Below are 19,996 nucleotides of genomic sequence, written 5' to 3' on the forward strand. Positions count from 1 at the left end.
CATTTGACTCATATTATTATCATAGCTTGTGTAAATTCTTTTGTATCTCTGTTTCCTCTTGATATTTTCTGAAACAAGGGAGGGGTTCATGTAGGAACAATGGATTCTGGGTGATAATGGTTGGGTCAAACACACACACACAGACAAATGAAGGTCAAGAAATGCTTTGGCCAACATGTTTAATACATTTTTCTTGTCTTGCTCTTACTGACCTCTACATCCAGGACTTAAAAATGACCCCTAACAGTAAAATAATACATGATTAATTAAAACATTTGCTGTTAAAAACATTTACATTTGTATCTTAATAGTGGCTTGTTATTGGCTTGCCACTCGAGCTCTCAACGTGGTCGTGTTCTTACTGAGAAGTTCACACTGATTTAAGGAACAGATTCCACAAGAATCAAGGCGAGGCTTCCCAAAAGTAGCTTAGCACCAAAAATCTAGGCTGAATTTCCTCATCAAATTCTACTGATTTTGAAGTTTTAATACCAAAAGTGGGATTTTTCTAACTGGGGGAATCCTTTTCAGTGTTTCCAGTTATCTCCTCAAGTTCAAATCGGATTTTTACCACTAACAGAAAGCAGTTTAGTTGCTGCAGCAAACCACACCTGCTTTTGGGAAACCAAGCCTAGAACAGATCACACAGACATCTGACAACATTTATATTAGAGTCATTTAACAGTATTGTATTACATCTTCAGATCACCTGTGATGTTTCACTGTCGGTTATATAGGAGAACACAACACATGCTTTTATCACTGGAGATGCAGGACAACAAACCGAGGCCGGAAAATCTCAAATATTTGACCAAGTCATGTTGATTCAGTGCTGGAACAATGGCTCTGTTCAGAAAGGAAAAATAATGCTCATACTTTGTGCTCATCTTAGGAAACAGAATCAGTTTAAGCAAGCAGGAGGTAGCTACATAAATGTTAATGTGGAGTCCATTGAAATACATCTCTAAACAGATGCAGACTGTGTTCACTTTTGTGAAAGTCTTTGTAGATTTCTGCAGGATTTGGTTAAAAACCATAAACTTGTGTGTGTTTTGCCCTGTATGTTTGCCACCATTGAGATGCAAGGGCCTTATTTAGGCACCTGTTTGTGCTTGTGACTCCCCAAAAATGTGATTTCTTACAAAAAGTCGGGCAGTTAGACAGTTCTCAGATGTTATTAGATATATGAGAACCTGATATTTTCTTTTATCACATGTATATCAGATTTAAGTTTTAGGTCATCCACAGGCCCAGATCTCCATCACACACACACACAAAAAAACAAAAAAACAAAAACAGTGCAGCCTTGCTCGTGTTGATTCTCTGCTCAGACTCAAAGCACTTCTAAACAGGGACGACTAAGATCATTCTCTGTACAGACGGACGATAAAGAAAGGAACAATGAGATCTACAAAAATAAGTATTTCTACATTAACATTTTCATCTTTGCAAGACTTCCTCTTACGCCGCTGAAAGGCGTCCAGTTTGAAACTAGTCTTCCAAAGACTGATTCTTGTCAGCAGACAAATTTTAAAAAGCTAATTTCTTTTATTATGTGCACAAAGTCAAGCTGAACCCAGATCTGTCAATAGATGGAGAATGTTCACAGAAGACATTTCCAACATGCCGACGTATGAGCTTGCATACACAAACTTCACATGCACATACACACAGACGCGCGTAGCCCCAATGCAGGCAGACAGACTTTTTTGGGGGTGGGGGGGTGGGCTGTTTTCTCGACATTTAACACTATTATTCCCAGATAGATGTTTCCCTGTTACTTAAAAATCAAGCACATCTGGATTTCAGTTGAGAGCAGAAAGAGAGCCAGGTTGACTTCACGTTAGCATGAGCAGAATATAAACTGCCCCGCCACATGAGTGGATCATTTCCTCCAGTTTCTGACCCGCTCTGAAAAACTTCCCCTGGAGATATTCGACAGTGTCTCCATGAGGTTTCCAGCTCACGTTTCCAACACCGAACACCAAATGTGTGACCAAAAAACCTGCGAGCCTTCCCGCTAAAGCCATGACAAAAGACCAGAAACACAAACTCCTATTGCACCACAACGCCAACCTTAAGAATACCACCATAGATGGAAGAGTGCACCGAGTGTAACACCTGCAAATATTCCTAAGAGTGAGTGACAGTGAGCGACTAATAAACTCAACATCAAAAGTGACGCAGATAAATGAGGCTAACTTTCAAAGAACTCAGGGTGACTAATGGTAACTTTTACTGACCGTTACACAAAAAGAAAAAAAGGACAAATTGGCTGTTAAAACAAGAGCTGTGAAGAAACTGAATGTCACAGTTAACATGACACTGAAGTGCTAAATGTCAAAGTAAAATCATCATCAAAAAAAAGACATTTAATGGAAGCAGGAGCTCGATGAAAACCACGCTACTTGACAGCTCAGTTAACTGGTAGCAGTGACTGCAGCCCATTTGAGCCAAGGATTCAGACGCTTTCTAGTTTTCGTCGTCTTCGTCGTCGTCCTCGCTGATGAGGTATCCGCGGGCCCCGCTGTGGTGGGGCAGAGGTGAGGGAGACGGGGAGGTCTTGGTGAAGAAGGGGAGACGGAAAGTCGGGGAGGGGGAGCGCTCCTCGCGGGTGGGGCTGCTGTTGGGGCTCTGCCTGGGGCTGATGGCCTGCAGCATGCGGCCCTTCCCTTCCTTCAGCATGTGTTTCTGTGGAGGAGAGACGACATCTGTTACATCGACTGATGATAAAACCAGGATGATGAACGTTCATCTAATGTACAGAAAAAACCTGCAGACTTGAGGCTTGCTTAATACATAAAGCAGCACGTTTACAATGCAGTTGGCTTAGTTTTTTTTTAAGTTTAAGTTGTGTATTTGTAGTGTAAGAATGCAGGCAAGACAATTCTTGCTTCTTGGTGAGTTCAAGTGCGTCAGGGAACAAATAAATTTAATTACTACAAATGTGATTCCTGTCTTTATTTGTTTGATTTTGCATGAAATATAGTTTGGCAGCTTCAAATCTCAGATGCCGGACATTCTAAGAAGTACTTAAATGCACCACAGAGACAATAGAGAGCAGGGATTGTTAAAGGGGAACTAACCCAGATTTGATACTTTTACTAGTCATGAGTTTGATGACATCATCAGGGTTATCTCAGTTTGGGCTTTAAGACTACACATTTATAACATCCTGCATTGAAAATGGAGGCATGCAGTTTAAAAGATGTGGTCATTTATTGGGACACTAACATGCTGTTGCATTATGAAAAATGTAGGATCCAGCGTTTTTGGATCTTAGTCGGGATTTTCCGCTGCACGGATCTTGCTCATTTTCACATATATGTTTTTGCAATTCCCCCAGTTTTGTGAAAGCACCACACTAAAAATCACAGGATTGACTATTTTAAATGACAAATATTCCCTGTGATACATTACCCACCTGATGAGAATTTTAAGTCTCTGCTAGATGATATGAGCTGACTCAAACAAATGAATGAACATATTTGTCAACCTAAAAGCCTTCAGTATGTTTTTAAAAATAATCAGCAGTCATGTAAATCCTGCTAGATTTGTAGGTAACAAGCACACCGAATCATTTTAGTTTTCCTTGTTCTGCAGACTTTTTGTCTTTATTTCTGTCACCTCGAATGTCTCATCACCAGTTCTTTACTTTTGTGTTAATTTTACCTCCCAGAATTGCATGTCAACTTATAAAGAACCTCCTTTCTCACTGCAACCTGTCTCCTGGTAACTACAGGATGTGTTCTTCTTCAAAACCAAGATCCTCACCAGAGCTCCCTCAGGTCCAAACATCTGCAAGAAGTTGCCGATGAACTCCCTGGATTTCTCTTCCCATTTCTGAATGAGGTCAATGCTCTTCTCCTCCACCTTCTGGACAAACTCCTTGCTCTTCTCCTCCACGTCACGGACCTTCCTCTTCACCTTGTCCACGCGCTCCTGCAGGTGGTACTTCTTCTCCTGATGAGAGTTAACACGGTAAAGGTGAGGAGAAAATAAGTTTTGGGGGGGTTGTCTCTAACTACCACATATTCAACATGAATAACTTCAAACACTAACAACTGACTTCACAAAAAAAGCTCTGTCTCCGTCACATCAACTTCCTTCTTTACTTTTGATTCAACACAGACACATTTCAACCAAAGCTGAAGGTTTCATACATTGATGAAGCTGACGTTCAGCTCCTTGGCTGTGTATCCTCTCTGCAGGTTGCGTCTGACGTACACATCGTAGTCACGGACAATGCGTGTGATGATGTCAGAGGTGGAGATGCCCTCTGTCCGCTGGGTGGGAGCAAACATACCTGTCAAACACAGCAAGGGTCAAGACAAGAGGACAAAGAGGTCAGAGGTCACCAGATACAATTCTCTCCATCTGCATCAGTCTGACGCGAAGTTGCACTTAGGAGATGACTTGAAATTAGCATTTGTACCCCGTTTCTGAACTTAAGTTGCTAAAATGGCACAAATTATTTACTTTACTGAATCTATTTCCTGGTAACAAATACAACTCGGGTCATACCCTTATTTTTGAATAAACTACCGGTATCCACCATTGACTGCGTATAAATATGGACGTCAAGACAGCTCCCCAAAAGTGAAGCCAAACGTCTTGATCGCCAACTGGTGGCTGGCTGCAGTATAGGTCATAAGTCCCGCCCCCTCCACATTAGCAGTTCGGACATGAGCCAAACTAATAAAAGTATACATCAAATAGATTTTCCCCAAAGATGGTTTCTGTCATTTTAGGTAGTTCTTATCACACTGATGTTTGTCCAAGCGCTCATTTTTCTCATAAGTTTGTTTTAATTAGTTATTTGATGATATAAAAAGGGGGGCTCTGATGTCATGATTGACAGCTATGACAGCTCTGAGCGGGACGACTGAGAGGGCGTGTCCTACGATCCCGCTGACTGACTCTACTGCGCAGACTCTGGCTCTTTTTGGCTTCACTTTTGCATAGCGGTAGGAAGTGGAGATGTGTCATCCATATTTATATACAGTCAATCCACAAGTCTCCTTGGTGTGCATAAATAGAAAATTATAGTCTTTATCATTAGCTACAAAACAGTTCTACAGTATGTACATATAAATGCTCATCTATAAACAATATTAATATCTATTGTATTGTATTGTCACTGTACTCCACTGTATTCCACATACTGTATACTACTTTGATCTGGGTTTAAGAAAAACTGCGCTATTGGTTTTGCACATTCATTTCTGCACACTGGTTATGGTAATATCTAGTGTATTAGCTCATAACAGGAAACAGGTGTGTTTCTTCTGCACTGAAATTCAGTTGGGTCTCTGCTCTGGCTTTAAAAAAAAAAAAGTCTATATGCTCCAGACAAAAGTCTGGAGAAGTCTGCAAAAAAGGCGGCAGCAAAAAGAAAAGAAAAACCTCACCTAAAAAACAATGATGAAGTGATTCTATTCTTCTGTTTGCTATGGCGTGCCGCCTTTTTCCTGACTTTGTTCTGGAAAAAATATACTGTTTATAGCATTTATCTTTTTTTTTTATCTCTCTCCATTTACCTGGACTCTGTTCCTGTCTCCCTCTCTGGTCTCTTGTGCTGCTTCAATGCTAAAATTCCCTCCTGGGATCAATAAAGTTTGATTTCATCTTATGTAAAATCCAGATGGTTTCTTTGCAGATACATTTGAGAACATATCCGGATTACAATATCATTCATTTAAATGTGTAATTCCAGCATACTATATAGTACCATCTGAGCATGGGAAGCAGTAGTAAAAACTGAAGTGCATCCTGTAATTACTTGTGTACCACACTACCACTCTTGGTTGCTTTGGTACCCACCAGCTTCCTTGATGTGCTTGTACACGTCATCGCTGCCCGCTGAGGAGTACGGGATGTCGTCATGGGCCACAAAGTCAATCTGGAGAGGTCATTATAACATACATCAACAAAGTAGATTCAGATCTACAAATTATACAAAAACAAAAACACACAAGAACAGCAGGGAAAAGGTTACAGAGGATCAGGGATGGTGACTCATTCTTAGATCAGTTCACTAAAAACATGATATATTTATAATAAACTCCAAGATTTTAATGAATGAACAGAGTGTGTGTCTCTAATTACGGGTGCTTTTCTTTTCACTCAGTTGTGTGACGTGTCTCGTCCACTCACGCGATGTTTTGCGAGGAACTCTGGCGTTAATGTCCAGGGAGCGTTCCGCACCACTTCATCCACGTAGCGGCAATGTCTGATGGCATCGTAACGCTCGTCCTCATTCATCACCGTGAAGCCCTTGTACTTGTGGGTCAGGTCATCACTGCACACTTTGAACGGTAAGAAATATTCACAGAAATGATTATTTAAAATGCGAAGCTATGAATTAAATTCTTTAAAAAGAAGCAAGATAAATCAATCATTAAGTGTTAACACAGAAACATGTTTAACTGATTGAGGAAGGGAAAGCAGTGGACACTGAAATCACTTTATGTTGTGCTGTTGTTTAGACTTATGTTACTTCAGCTGTGGGAAATCATGTGACCAACAATCATGCTTGTGTTTCCAAGGTTTAACATTATTTCAGTGTGCTGCTATCTAACAATATCTTACAGCTAACTTTCCTTGTCTTGCACTATTATATCAACTCTCTCTAACTTTTACAAGATGCCTGAATTTATCTTGTTACAATTCATTCAGCAGACAATTTTATCCAAAGTGACGTACATCTGAGAGTTGATACAACACAAGCAAGGATCTATTTTGAGTCTGATAGCACCTTCATAGCACCTCACTTGTCTTCCTGTTTTTAGAGTTTTACCCTTTCAAAAGATGGAGCTGAGAAAGGTTTGCTGCTGTGAAAGCCTTCATGAACACACAGAAAATAGACTTACCTCCAACAATGAGGTGTGTATTTGGGAAGAGGCATTTAGCCTGCATAAGTGCTCTGGCGTGACCTGAGTGGAAAACGTCAAAGATACCATCTGCGTACACCCGCACTGGTCTGTCAGCTGAACGGAGAGAAAAAAAAAAAAAAGACAAGTCAAGGAGGGATCAAGGATTTATTCTGAATAGAGTGTTTTTCCATGTGTATGAACAGCCTAGATGCTCTGATATAAGGGAAAAAAAGAAAGGAGAATGTGTGTAAGAGGCGGCAGACAGACTGAAAAATTACAAAAAGAAGACGTTAACTGAGAGTGAAAGAATCCAACTCACGTGGTGTTCCCCTCTTGGCCTCATCCATGCTGACTCTCGCGTAGGGTTGACCATCAGCTGGCACAAGCTCATCTGCGAAAGGTGCAGGGTGCTTCAATCCCTAGTAGACCCACACCAACAGAATCAGAGGATGTAATGAAGATATGATCAAGGAAGTTTGTTTTTTTTCCCATCAATTCACACGAAAGCATTGCTGTATATCATCATAAATCCTTTTCTCATTCCTGGTTGGAAAAAGTTAAATTATATCTCTCTCAATTTGTAACAATCTTTCCTGGACTGTTACAGAAAAAACCTGATGTGGAAATCATGAGTGTTACTACTGTGGTTTAACGGCTTGTGACATCTATTTCTTTAAGCACAGTGCAAAATCTAAAATAGTTCTAAACTCTAAATTTCTTAATGCTCTGTGTGTTGTAAGTGATTCCAGATCCCTGTAGAGAATATACATGAAATAAAAAACGTGTTATATTCTCGTACATACATGCATATTTAAGCAGCCAGAGTGGCTTGCACATGCACACAACCTAGAAACAGCTAGCCAAACATTCACTTCAAAGAGATTTGAACTGTCCAGCTGACTCACCACGGTGCATCTGGGGATTTTCCCAAGCCTCTCTCCCTCCTCGGTCTCCCCGTTGGAGCCCTCTCTTCTCCTTTTTCTGGACAGCAGCGGCCCGCTGGAGCTCTGGGCCTCCATCTGAGTCAAAGGACATGACAAACGCTATTAAAACATTGCATAAAACACACACCACTTGGCCGTCTTCTAATATAATTTAAAAATGGGAGATACAGATCCAGACACTGTATGCTTATGACACATCTTAAGCCAACTTTGACCCAGTAACAGAGCGAGAACACAGTATGAACTCAATGAACCACAGCAAATCTTGGAGAAAAAATAGAATGGCTCTCACTGGCACACATACAGCATAAAGGTCAGCTGAAAATGAGGCAAATACCACCTGTTTCAACATGAAACATTTTGTTCCTAAACATACAAAAAATTAAACCACGTCCAGCCTTCACTTCATATTTCCTGCTCTGCTGTCATTGAGACCGAGTCACATTAGACATAATGAGATCCAGCCTGCGACAGCATGGTCAGCAGTCGGCCACAAGTGGGCGCACTTTTCATATTAGATGCTGATTGACTTCAGCTGACTTTGTTATGTACATAACAGCCAGCTGGATGGCTTTCCAGTGACTCACTGCACACACTGGCACTTTTTAGAGAGGGAACTTTAAAGCAATACAAACTCCTCGACCCGGTATATTAAAGACAAAACCTGCACGTGTGTGTAAGGCTGCAACTAACTTATTATTTTCATCATTGATTAATCTGCTGTTTATTCTCTCAGTTAATCATTTGGTCCATAAAACACCAGGAAACAGTTTCCTAGAGGCCAATGTAACATCTTCAGATGCCGTTTTATCCAACCAATAGTCCAAACCCACAAAGATATTCACTTTACAATGATATAAAACAGAGAAAAGCAGCAGGTTCTCACCTTGGATAAACTCTAACCCAAGACTGTTTTGCTTGAAAAGTAAAAGTAACTATTGATTAATTGACTTCTCATTTCAGCTTTATCATAAAGTCAAATGTTGATTTTTAGTAAATAGGCAGAAGAAAATAAACCTGGACAAGTCTAAGTTCAGTGATCAGTGTTTGGTGGAGTCTTTAACTGTCCTGTGAATCCTGGTAAAACAAAACTGAGACCTAAAACAGTCTTTGAATCTTAACATCACATCACTTTATCAAAACGGTTGGCAACACTTTCAAAAGTCTCATCCACAATGACGATATGACGTCCCTCTTGTCTCTCAGAATTTAGTGCAACGATAGAAACTAGCGCTGATATCCTATCACAAGGGTTCCCATGTTGTGGGTTGAGGCTCTGCCCCATTCCTCACATTCCACCACGCCACCAAAAATTAAGCCGCAGGTCATTAAAGGGAGGGCTTGTAATTTTGAAATGTCTGGCCTATCTGACTCATTATCCTCGCTGCTTGTTTAACTTACAATTAAATCTCCATAATCCTTGGCTGGACTGTACTGCTGTGTCAGTTGTGAAAGTGTGACTCGGTACAACAATTTGTGATAGACGTAGCACTACATGGCCCTGGTGGTGACAGCTACCTGATCCAGCACTGAGCACTTGCACAAGCCTCTTTCTCTTGGCAACAGCTGAGCACTGAGTGTGAGAAGCCCTGCAGGGCTCCCACACACTGACAGAGAAGATTTACATGAATGGCACATGTCATCATACCGGTTGGTTGCTATAATAAGAAAATAACAAAAGCACAGTGTCAAGTCTTGCTTAGCCAGATACATAGTAACAGAGATTCATTTCATGATAGACCTTGTAACCCCATGTCTTCTAGGAAATAAGAATAAGATTTGGATACCAGTATGTGGGCTGCAGATAACAATCATTCATTATCATTATCATTCAATGATTATATCTAAAACATTCCACAAAATAGTGGAAAATCACAGTTTCCCAGAGCTCAAGGTGACATCTTCACATTGCTTCTTTTGTGCAACCAACAGTTCAAAACCCAAAGTTACTCAGTTTACAATAAAATAAAACAAACAGAAAGTCTTCACGTTTGTACCACTGAATGTTTGACATTTACTTGATAAATCACTCAAAGGATCAATCAAGTATCAAGTTTCTAATTAATTCTCAGTTTATCAACCAATTAATTAATTCACTAATCATTTCAATAATACTTAAGTTAAAGTATATGCTATATATTTGTAGTATTGGGTATAACTGTGTGGACATGGAGACTCGTTAAAACAGCCATTAATATATTATGTCATTGTGCTAACAGTAAAAGTAACATAAAGCATTCAAATGTTCATTTTGCTTGAATACTGTCCCGGCCTCCTGATGGTCCCCGGACCTCAGTGTGGAAACCACAGGCTTCAAGTGGACTTTCACACAATGTTCCCGACGTCTTTTTTCTGTCTCATTTTAATATAGACCTCTAATTGACAAGTCGAAACGTGACATGCTGACCGTATTTAACCTGGATTTCAGACAGAAGTGAAACCAGTGAGTTAAAACCAGCTGACAGAGGAGTTATACTGGTGACACTGGTTAGTCACTGCAGCTTAACTTAACTGTCCTACCCTTGGCTTGCTGGACGCCTTCGCTTCTGGCAAAAAAAAAAAAATCAATCAAAACCGATGGTTAGCTAATATTAGACAGCTGTTTTATGTTTCTGCTCTCTTACCGTTCACTGTTTTGTCCGGAGTGCTGCTTTGCAGGAGTGGGCGGCTTCCTCGCCTCTCAGAAGGCTAGCTAGCTAACTGCAACCTAGCTGCCGTCCGTCGACTACTAGCTGGCCAGCTAGCTGTCAGGTTGACTGGCTCGTTAGCTTCCTTTAGCCGTTAGCTCGCTGGCTAGCTGATAGCAGCAAACAACAGTAAGTACAAACAGCCCTGAGCGTCCGACAGTCCCGGTACTCGCTGTGCTACCGGCGGAAAACTGCGACTGCCAGAAGGAGGACAGACAAATTATCAGCAGTGACAGCTCGTACTACAACGCTGACAGGTCAACAGCACAGGAACTACAAAAACTTCGACATCCTTAAAGGAACTGACATAACGAGTCAGACGTCTCCTCCTCCTGGCTGTGCTGCCACCCAGTGGACATACTGTGTGTGGCATGAAGACGCTGCAATGACATGCACCATGCTTTCCACAAATGCAACAAAGGTGGTCATGTATTAAAATATGACATATATATATATATATATATATACACACACACACACACATACATACATACATACATACATACATACACACACACACACACACACACATACACACATATATATATATATGTCATGTTTTACTTTATATATTTATGGAGTATACATATCTATAAACCCTTTTATAGCCCACAGACCCTCACAAGCATAAGTTCAGGCTGCTGAGTTTGAGAAGACGCCTCTGCAGCCTGAAGGCACAGACAGAGAGGCTGAGGAGAAGCTTTTCCTCCTCATGCAGGCAGAATATTGAACAGCAATGAATAAGTCACACACTGCACTTTGAACTCTAAACATAAGACAATCATGCTGCTAATCCCTGAACTGTTTTACATCACCTATTCATCTATTCACTTTCCATTAACACTTGTTTACATTATCTGTTTGCACCTTCATATTACTATTCATTGTCTCTTTTTACTATCAGTATTAATGTTTGTTTATTTGTAATGATCTTTTTCATCTTTTTATTTTCATTACTATTTTTTATCTTTTATTCTTTAATCTTACCAGTTATAAACTAATCTAGGAGGGTTTAAAGTGCATTTCACTGCACCTTATTTATCATTCAACATCATAGTATTGTCTGCTTTGTGTACGTGACCAACAAAGAACTTTGAACTTTTTGGAGATTATCAGTGGCCTTTATGCATTAATGTTCAAATACCAAATAATTATATTAAGTCACAAGTAAAACTGTTTTAGAGTATTTAATTGTTTTTAGAGAGCAGCTGGAAGTGTTGAAAACCTACAGAACCTCTTTAGTCTTGCTTTTGATTAAGAATAATTTATAGACATTATTTACTTTATTTTATTCACTTATTTTATTGTATTCATGTTGTAAAATGTGTATTTTATTTTATGCTATCTATCATTTTATTTTATATATTTTTTATATATATTGTATTTGTCTTCGTTATGTCTTTTAATCTATTTTATCTAGTTTTTAGTCTAGCTTTTATTTCACTCTATTTTACTATTATTACTATTATAGCTTTTAAATCTGTTTTATTTTATTACATTTTCATTATTTTTATTTCTCGCGTGTTTGATTTTACGGTCTGCACTTGTTCTGTCTTATCATCAGCTTGTCAGTCATCTGTGAAGCACTTTGAACTGCACTAACTTGTATGAAAACTATTATACAAATAAAGTTTGATTGATTGATTTGAATACACCTTTTCACGGCAGAGATTTTGACTTGTCAGAGCAGGAAAAGTACAGGTGTTACTAATAACAGTAAGGATGAGTCTGTTCTATTCAAGTGTCCCAGTGTCAATGACACCGTGCACAATACCTGGACCCTGAATATTTACATCTGTGATTTCCTGCTATGACATGTCATATATATATAAAACGTTTTGCGTAAATATCACCATAGTTGAGGCAACTTTAATCTGGACCAAATATGGAGAGTGTACCAGAGCTATATATATATAAATATGTAGATCAACTCAGGGCCAACTGTGGTAATACAACCAGCTAATAAGCTATATCATGGCCCATACATGGTCCTGTTCTGACAGCCAGATCTTGATCACTCATGGGCCATCATATAGCTGTATGTGGGCTGAATGACATTGGTGAAAAGAAATAAGTTGCCCCTCCTACAAATGTATGATTTATATTTACCCAAAAGCCAATTCATGTGCATCTAAAATACTGAGTAGGTACTGAGTCAGGTACTGAATGGACATGGTTTGAGGAGTTAGTGAGTATATCACTGCTGAAGGAAGAGAACACAGAGGCAACATAGCCATGAAATGAGAGGTACAGAGCTTGAAACATTAGTCTTGAGCTGATCCTCATGTGTCCTGCAGAGAGCTCCAGGACAAGGTATAATTTCACTTGAAGATCAGAGGGGCACACGTTACGATAATTGATACCCTGAAGGTGGTGGTAAAGTTGTGCAATGAAAGCTGCTGTACATTGCAGTAATGAAACTATTCTATGATCTCCAATAGTAAGTTTGACTTGAACAATAAAAGAACAATAAAAGTAACAAAGATGATTCACTGCCATTAAGAAGTGTTTAATGTCACCCAGATAGATGATATTGAGACATTAGACATTTTTTTCATTGTAAAACAATCCATTTTAATAATTACTGTACTGTAGTGTTTTAAAGGCATTTTCATAGATATATTCTGTGTATTCTGTAGTGCCTGTTGTCACACATAGCCTCCATTTAGGGAATATGTCTATTCAACTCACTGTCAAGCTGCCAAAAGGCTCAACTTGATTCCCTTTATCAATTTGCAACAAGTCCTCAACTGATGGCTCTAAATTTGTTTTTGTGTAAATTATTAAACATTATCAGTATTTGAAAATAACATACAGTACATGTGTCACTCTGACAAACCTGCAAAATGAAAAATAATGTCTGATTCCTGAGGGCATTATCTATGTTTCATCACCCAACTTACACCTTCTGTGAAACAGAGACATTTGAAGTGTGGGGCTGTTTGCCTCAGCGTACAGGTACAATAAATGTATATTATTTAAGTGTAACAGGTACTGTTAACCTTCCATTTTTGTCATCTGCACAGAGCAATTACAGAATGATGTTCACCATTAGCCACCTGGCCGAACCGCTTTAGACTCCCTGTCTCCTTCTTGTACTCTTTGATCGCAGCCTTACCTGCTGGTTTGAAGGATAGAATTTGCTCCACTGTTGAAATGACATACACCGAGCAGGTGGAGAGGCACTGACAAAAATGAAAATGAAGAAAGTAACTGTCTAAATGAACACAGTATGTTTAAAAAAAAGCACCTGAAAAAAGTTCCTTACCTAGCTGACGGAGCGTTTGGGCCTAATTCAGCTAATGCAAAACTCATTTATATTTAAATATTTCTCTGTCAGCACGGCAGACAAACCAAACACACATGCAAAACCCCATTTAACTCCAATGGGTTACATGAATATTTCACAGATGCCTGAAGGAGCCGAGCAATCAGCCGTCATCCTCTTACGTTTTATGTGTATTTCTGCTATCTAGACATTCAGAAAAATGAAGACTATGTGGAAACCAGTGACTTTTTGAAGTCTCTAAACAACAATTCCCAGGCTGTGTCAGATTGACTTGGTGTTGGGACAAGCTAGCCCATAATTCCTGCATATTTCTTGGGGACGTAAACAGCAGTTGACTCTGCTTCCCCTCTATTTTTTGAGTGGCCAAGACCAGCTGTTTTGGGACAGAGGGTTAATTTTTGCCTGCCAGGCATGTTTTGTCAAGAATCAGTCTACAGTAGGACATTGCATGTCGCAATATTTTTCATGTTTGGGGCATAAAACAAACTGTTAAGTCAATGTTTGGCAGCTATAGATTTAGGAAAACTTACTAATGTACTGTTTTAATTGGAATTAGCATGAAGTCTACCTCCACGAATAGCTTCACCAAAGACTACAAACCTACAGGAACAGCTAAAAAACTGGACTGCTTAGGCACCCAGTGGGTGCCCTGCTGTTACAGGGCTGTTTCTTGTGGCTTTACAAGGAGTCACATCTTGTTTGAAGTTGGTCTTTTACTGCTGGTTCATTCTCAGTGTGCTAATGAGCTCTTCCACGTCTCAACAGAAAATGCATGAGGGGTGGAGTTAGGCCTACTTGTAGCTCCGTGGCCAAAGGAGAGGCCCCAGTATTAATAGCAGTATTTATGAACAGTTATGTTTTGTTGCAGATGAGACCAGGACTGGAGAGATGCAACAGCAGGTGAGCAGGTTCAGTTTTCTTTTGGAGTCAAGTTTAAAAGTAGAGTCATTGATATATAGCAACCTTTGGTTAGTCTATTTAGTTTCTTTTAGAACATAATTGCACTGTTTGTATTTTATTTTTTTAAATGTGCAGAAAATGCCTGTGATATGCCAGAATCTTCTGATAACTCTTTAAAGGATGATCTGCAAATGTCACAGCAAAGGAATTAGAACTAGTAAATAAATCTGCATAAACCAGACAGCTACTGTGATTGAAGAAATAGGCAAGGTCTAGTAGAAAGGTTCAGTGTTAATACTGCAGGAAAATAAAAATATGATTAGCAAAAGCTCACTGTTGAGTAATAGACTGTCAGTCCCAAATAGGATTTCATAGGAGTGTGAATCCTGCAGTTTTCCTGCATTTTTCCTGCCTTTTTGTTTGTTTGTTTTTGTGCTCATTTCACTGGCTTTTGTAAATAACAGTGGTGAAGTAGGACAGATTGCTAAATAACTGGGGGTTTTGTATGCTATTGCAATTGCAGATGTCAAGGATGATTTCCCAGGTGTCCTTGTTGAGGGCGATGTGCTGCCTGATGTTAATGCCAGGTCCGTTTGATAAGTAAAATGCATGAAATTATTCATCTTTCATCTAACCATTATCAGGGAGTTAAAACCATACCAGTAACTGAATGTGAAATATTGTGCCCATCAGTTAGTTGTTTTTAACATTGATCATATAAAACAAGGAAACATTAATCCACAGCAATGACTTGAATACCTATTTTAGTTGCTGTGTTGCTTTACAGAGTGAAGTGTTATTTGCAGAGTGTGCCTAATATTTTCTCTGCCTCCCTCCAGGTTTGCTAAACGCAACATCTCTGATGAAAGTGAAGAATCCTGGAGGTATGTGGTCTTCCACTTTCATGACTATTGTAATCTTATTTGGCTGTAAGGCAAAAAGAGACAGTAATTAACAAAGTTATGTTGTATCTGGAAATATTTTTGTGCCTTGCTACAAATGAAATCTATATTAAATTATCATTTAAGGCCTGACTAGTAGCTTTACTGCAGTAAATGTCAAAAAAGTAGTAGTGAGACAAAGTGCAGCCATTTCTGAAAGACATATTTTCAATATAATTCCTGCCTCCATGTTCTTCCACAGGAAATTCACTTAGCATTGACTCAACTCAAGCTCATGATTTCTTGACTAATTCTCGACCTAAGAGAAACATTGACCCAAAGTGGCACCGAAACAATCCTGATTTTCAGTCCTACTACCGCTTCTACAACAGCATTGGGCACATTGAAGGAGTAAGTCCACTGTGGTTTATGTACTGTATGCATGTATTGTGTTATGAGTTTTAAAATCGGCCATGTCACATCCTTTGTAGTTTTTCTCTGGTCCTATAAGACACTATTTGGCAAAAAAAAAAAAGTCTCCTCTCTAATATGTTTCTGTTTTTCTCTAACAGATATATGAGATTGACAGAATCAGGATGCTGTATCAGCAGATGCGTTACTTGGAGTTGACCTATGGCCCAGATGCCTCCAGTTACCAAAATGTCCTTGGTGTACTGACAAGCACCGCTGCTCCAACTACTACCACCATGCCCCCTCCACCTCCCACCACCCCTGCTCCTACACCAGATCCTCTGGAGCATGCTCAGAGGATCTATCTTTGTAACCCCAAGGACCCACTGTGCAAACCTCAGATTGTCTACCTGCCAACAGGGGCTGTTCCAGTACTGTGCGACCCACGAGTCAACCCCGCCTGCAGGCCCAAAACAGAGGAGGAGATAAAAGCTACTGCTCCTCCCCAACCACCCCCAGCCCCTCCTGCTCCCAAAAAGACTGTTCCACCTCCACCACCTCCTGCTGTTGTTAGTAAAGGTATGGAGTATGACTGCGACCCATACTGGGACCCTGACTGCCTCATTGACCATCCTCCACGCCCTATCCAGGAAACATTGGCACCAGAGGCACCTGCTGAAGAGAAAGTGGTGAAAGAGGAAGTAGCAAAAGTTGAGGAAAGTGTCGCCACGGCAACAGAAGCCACAGAGAAATCCCTCTACCCTTACTTTGACCCTTATGATTTCACGCGTGACCTTTATGACCCCTCTCGTTATGCCGATCCAGCTCCTGAACAGGAGTAAAAACAAAGTGCTTAAGAAATTGTAGCCAGCTATGCAGGACAAGACCACAAAATTAAACCACAAGACCAAACAAAGCAAATCCACATTCAAAAACAAAGAGTAAAATTCAAATCATGCAAATCATTAAATGTTTTACAGGACCAAAATGTAAGCAACACTTTTATGCTCATTGTTTTTCCAAATGACAAATGACAATGTGTGTATTCATACTAAACTATGCACAAGCTTTTGTATGGATTAAAAAATAATTAAAATTGATAAATGGTAATAAATGTGTCATTTTATATTTCATTATGGTGTTTTGTTCTGTTGCATTTGCATTATGTTTGAAAACAGAAAAAGGAAAAGCCTAATTTCCTGTTACCATTTCATTTTCTCAAGTTGATTAATTTCATTATAGCCTACTAATTCTGTTAATAGCAAACAGAACCTTATATTTCTCTCCTTATAACAACAATGATAGAAAGAGGGCTACATCATTGTATTTGATAATTAAGTGGAGAGCATTTGGGGCACCCTGTTGTTTTAATTAAATACTAGCTATTTAATGTCTTGCAGTATGTCTATAAAATTATTACAATGCAGACCAAAAACTTAGTTACTAGGCATATCCAAAAGGGTTGAGTCAAGAACAACTTGGACTTTTTGTAGAAGACTTTTTGCCTCTCATCCAAAAGGCTTTTTCAGTTCTGACTGACTCCCCACCATCAGTCAGATGCAAATTGTACATTTGTTTCAGAATCAGAATCAGAATCCTCTTTATTGTCCAAGTATGTTTATGCATATAAGAAATTTGACTCTGGTTTAGTGGCTCTCAATGTACTTACACACTACACAACAATCTTCAGAAAGATACACAAGGAATGACTATATACAGCTGAAACTGTTTCTAGAAGAGTGCACAGAGTGCTGAGATGAATATTAAATGGGAAAAAAGTGACTCACTTCGTAGGTGGTTATGTACAGTATATACAACCTGTTCAAGACATGAATGTATTGCACATTTTGTATTTTAAACTAAAATAAATATAATTTGTAGGTGCAGTGGCTATTATAGTGTTCCAGGGTTACTGCACAGTGCCACAGTCAGTTAACTGTTTATAAGTGTGACGGCGAAGAGGAAGAAGCTGTTCCTGTGTCTGGTGGTTTTGGTGTTTGTGTTCTGTAGCGCCTACCAGAGAGGAGAAGTTGGAACAGGTTATGTCCAGGGTGTGAGGGGTCTGCTGTGATTTTCTCTGCCTGTTTCCTGACTCTAGAGGTGTACAGGTCCTGGATGATGGGCAGGCCAGTTCCAATAATCTTTTCTGCAGACCTGATTGTCCCTTGTAGTCTGTTCCTGTCCTGTTTGGTGGCCGACCCAAACCAGACAGTGATGGTAGTGCAGAGAACAGACTCTATGACTGCAGTGTAAAACTGGATCAGCAGCTCCTGAGGCAGGATGTACTTCCTGAGCTGGTGCAGGAAGTACATCCTCTGCTTGGTCTTTTTGATGACTGTGTTGATGTTGGACTCCCACTTCAGGTCCTGGGAGAATGTAGAACCCAGAAACCTGAAGGTTTCCACAGTCGACACAGTGCTGTTGATTATGGTGAGGCGGGGCAGTGATGGGGACTCCTCCTGAAGTCCACTGTCATCTCTGCAGTTTTGAGCACCTTATTTGACAGCTATAGTAAGTTGTTTCTTATGTATATGTGATAAGTTAATAAATTATGATGCAATGTTAACTGAACAACCTAACATTATATAAAGTAGCTAAAATTGGTTCCACATTAACGAAGTATAACATCAAAAAGCTGCTTATATGTTACTACATCAATAATTCAGCAGTATAATAGACTGTACATTAATATTAATCTCTGGAATGGGCCATTCTGCATAATGAGTAGTGAGTTGATACTTTAATACATTTTGCTGGTAATACTTCTGTACTTCTACTTTATTTCTTACAACTTTGAATACAGTGCTATTAGGCTTGTTGAAATTGAATATTTTTCATATAAAAATATTCTTACTTATATATTTAATGTATTTACTACAATATAATATAAACTTGGATTGAAATACTTGATGAAAATAAAAGGACATGGTGAAACATTTCCAACAAAATGCCTGCTAGATCAACATTGGGAATTCCAGGGAGGAGTGAGAAAAGCAAAAGCAAACTTTGGAAATAAGCTAAAATCTAAAGCGGAGGAAATTGGTATCATTAATATTAATGTGTGTCCTCTAGTCTGTTGGTCAGTTGTACCATCATGACTACTCCCAGAACCTGAAGTTGATCTATGCATACTGAATAATAACAAAAGAAAGAAATCAGGGAATTTAGTCAAGGAAGTTAAGGCTCATCTGCAAAAAGAATGGAGTTCATATTTAAAGATTTTATACAGAGTGGGAAAGTGGCATTTGGAGAAACTCAAATGTTAGTATTTACAGCAGAGATACTGGCAGTATTATGGGCACTTTGGTGGGTAGAGGACAAACCACACAACTCAGTCATATGCAGTGATTCAACAACAGCTTTACCTACAAGAAGAGAAACTTAAATCCAAATCCAGAACTGATATATCAACAGAGACTTATCAAACATACAGAATTCACAAGGCAGGGTGTGAGGAGAGTTTTATTTGGGTACCAGCACACATGGGTGTGGATGGAAATGAGGAAGCAGATGGCAAACAACGCTGCTCATAATGATAGAGTAAATATTACCCTACAATATGGACTGTCAGAGTACACTTCAGTCATAAACAAGGCAGTCAAGGAAATGTGGCAGAATACATGGGAAAAAGAGAAGAAGGGGAGGTCTTACTTTACAATGCAGAAAACAGTGGAAAAAGCAATTTTGCGTGCAAAAGAAAAGATTCAGTTATCATAACCAGGTTGAGGCTTGGGCATTGTGGGCTTAGGAGTGGGCTGGCTCTGATTGGGAAACACCCGGATGGCAAATGTGAGTGTGGAGACAAATCCTCATCTATTGCAAGAATTACTCAAGAATTACGCAAGAAAATGAAGAAACTGCTAGAATGTTTGCACAGTATTGGACTATACAACAAAATATAAATAATTGTCAAAAGGAACATCAATAACAAATAGTGGAGGGCAGCAAAACGCCATTTTGGCATCTAGTCTGCTTAATCCAAAGAAGAAGAAGAAGAAGAAGAGGAAGA

The 19,996-nt window shown here is 39.4% G+C and overlaps 2 protein-coding genes across 3 annotated transcripts; one reads left to right on the forward strand and one right to left on the reverse strand.

The window, feature by feature from the left end:
- Positions 1 to 148: 148 nt before the first annotated feature.
- On the reverse strand, positions 149 to 10,840 carry pcyt1aa (phosphate cytidylyltransferase 1A, choline a). Of its 2 annotated transcripts, XM_042429548.1 has the most exons (10): positions 10,444 to 10,840; positions 10,340 to 10,365; positions 7,781 to 7,894; positions 7,195 to 7,294; positions 6,873 to 6,989; positions 6,157 to 6,308; positions 5,824 to 5,902; positions 4,164 to 4,306; positions 3,775 to 3,963; positions 149 to 2,691 (listed from the first exon to the last, which is right to left on the reverse strand). In XM_042429548.1, the coding sequence occupies exons 3-10, from the start codon at positions 7,892 to 7,894 to the stop codon at positions 2,473 to 2,475; spliced, it is 1,113 nt and encodes a 370-aa protein (XP_042285482.1). In that variant the 5' UTR covers positions 10,340 to 10,365; positions 10,444 to 10,840; the 3' UTR covers positions 149 to 2,472. The 2 variants fall into 2 exon arrangements, with proteins under 2 accessions (XP_042285482.1, XP_042285481.1); XM_042429547.1 differs by lacking the exon at positions 10,340 to 10,365 and having other exon boundaries at positions 10,444 to 10,838.
- A 4,387-nt stretch (positions 10,841 to 15,227) lies between these two features.
- Positions 15,228 to 16,829, forward strand: and3 (actinodin3). Its single transcript, XM_042428191.1, has 5 exons — positions 15,228 to 15,282; positions 15,535 to 15,579; positions 15,839 to 15,987; positions 16,149 to 16,697; positions 16,737 to 16,829. Exons 1-5 carry the CDS (start codon positions 15,228 to 15,230, stop codon positions 16,827 to 16,829), a joined length of 891 nt encoding a protein of 296 aa, XP_042284125.1.
- The last annotated feature ends 3,167 nt before the right edge of the window (positions 16,830 to 19,996 follow it).

This window comes from Thunnus maccoyii, chromosome 12 (genome assembly GCF_910596095.1).
Source record: "Thunnus maccoyii chromosome 12, fThuMac1.1, whole genome shotgun sequence".
NCBI lineage: Eukaryota > Metazoa > Chordata > Actinopteri > Scombriformes > Scombridae > Thunnus > Thunnus maccoyii.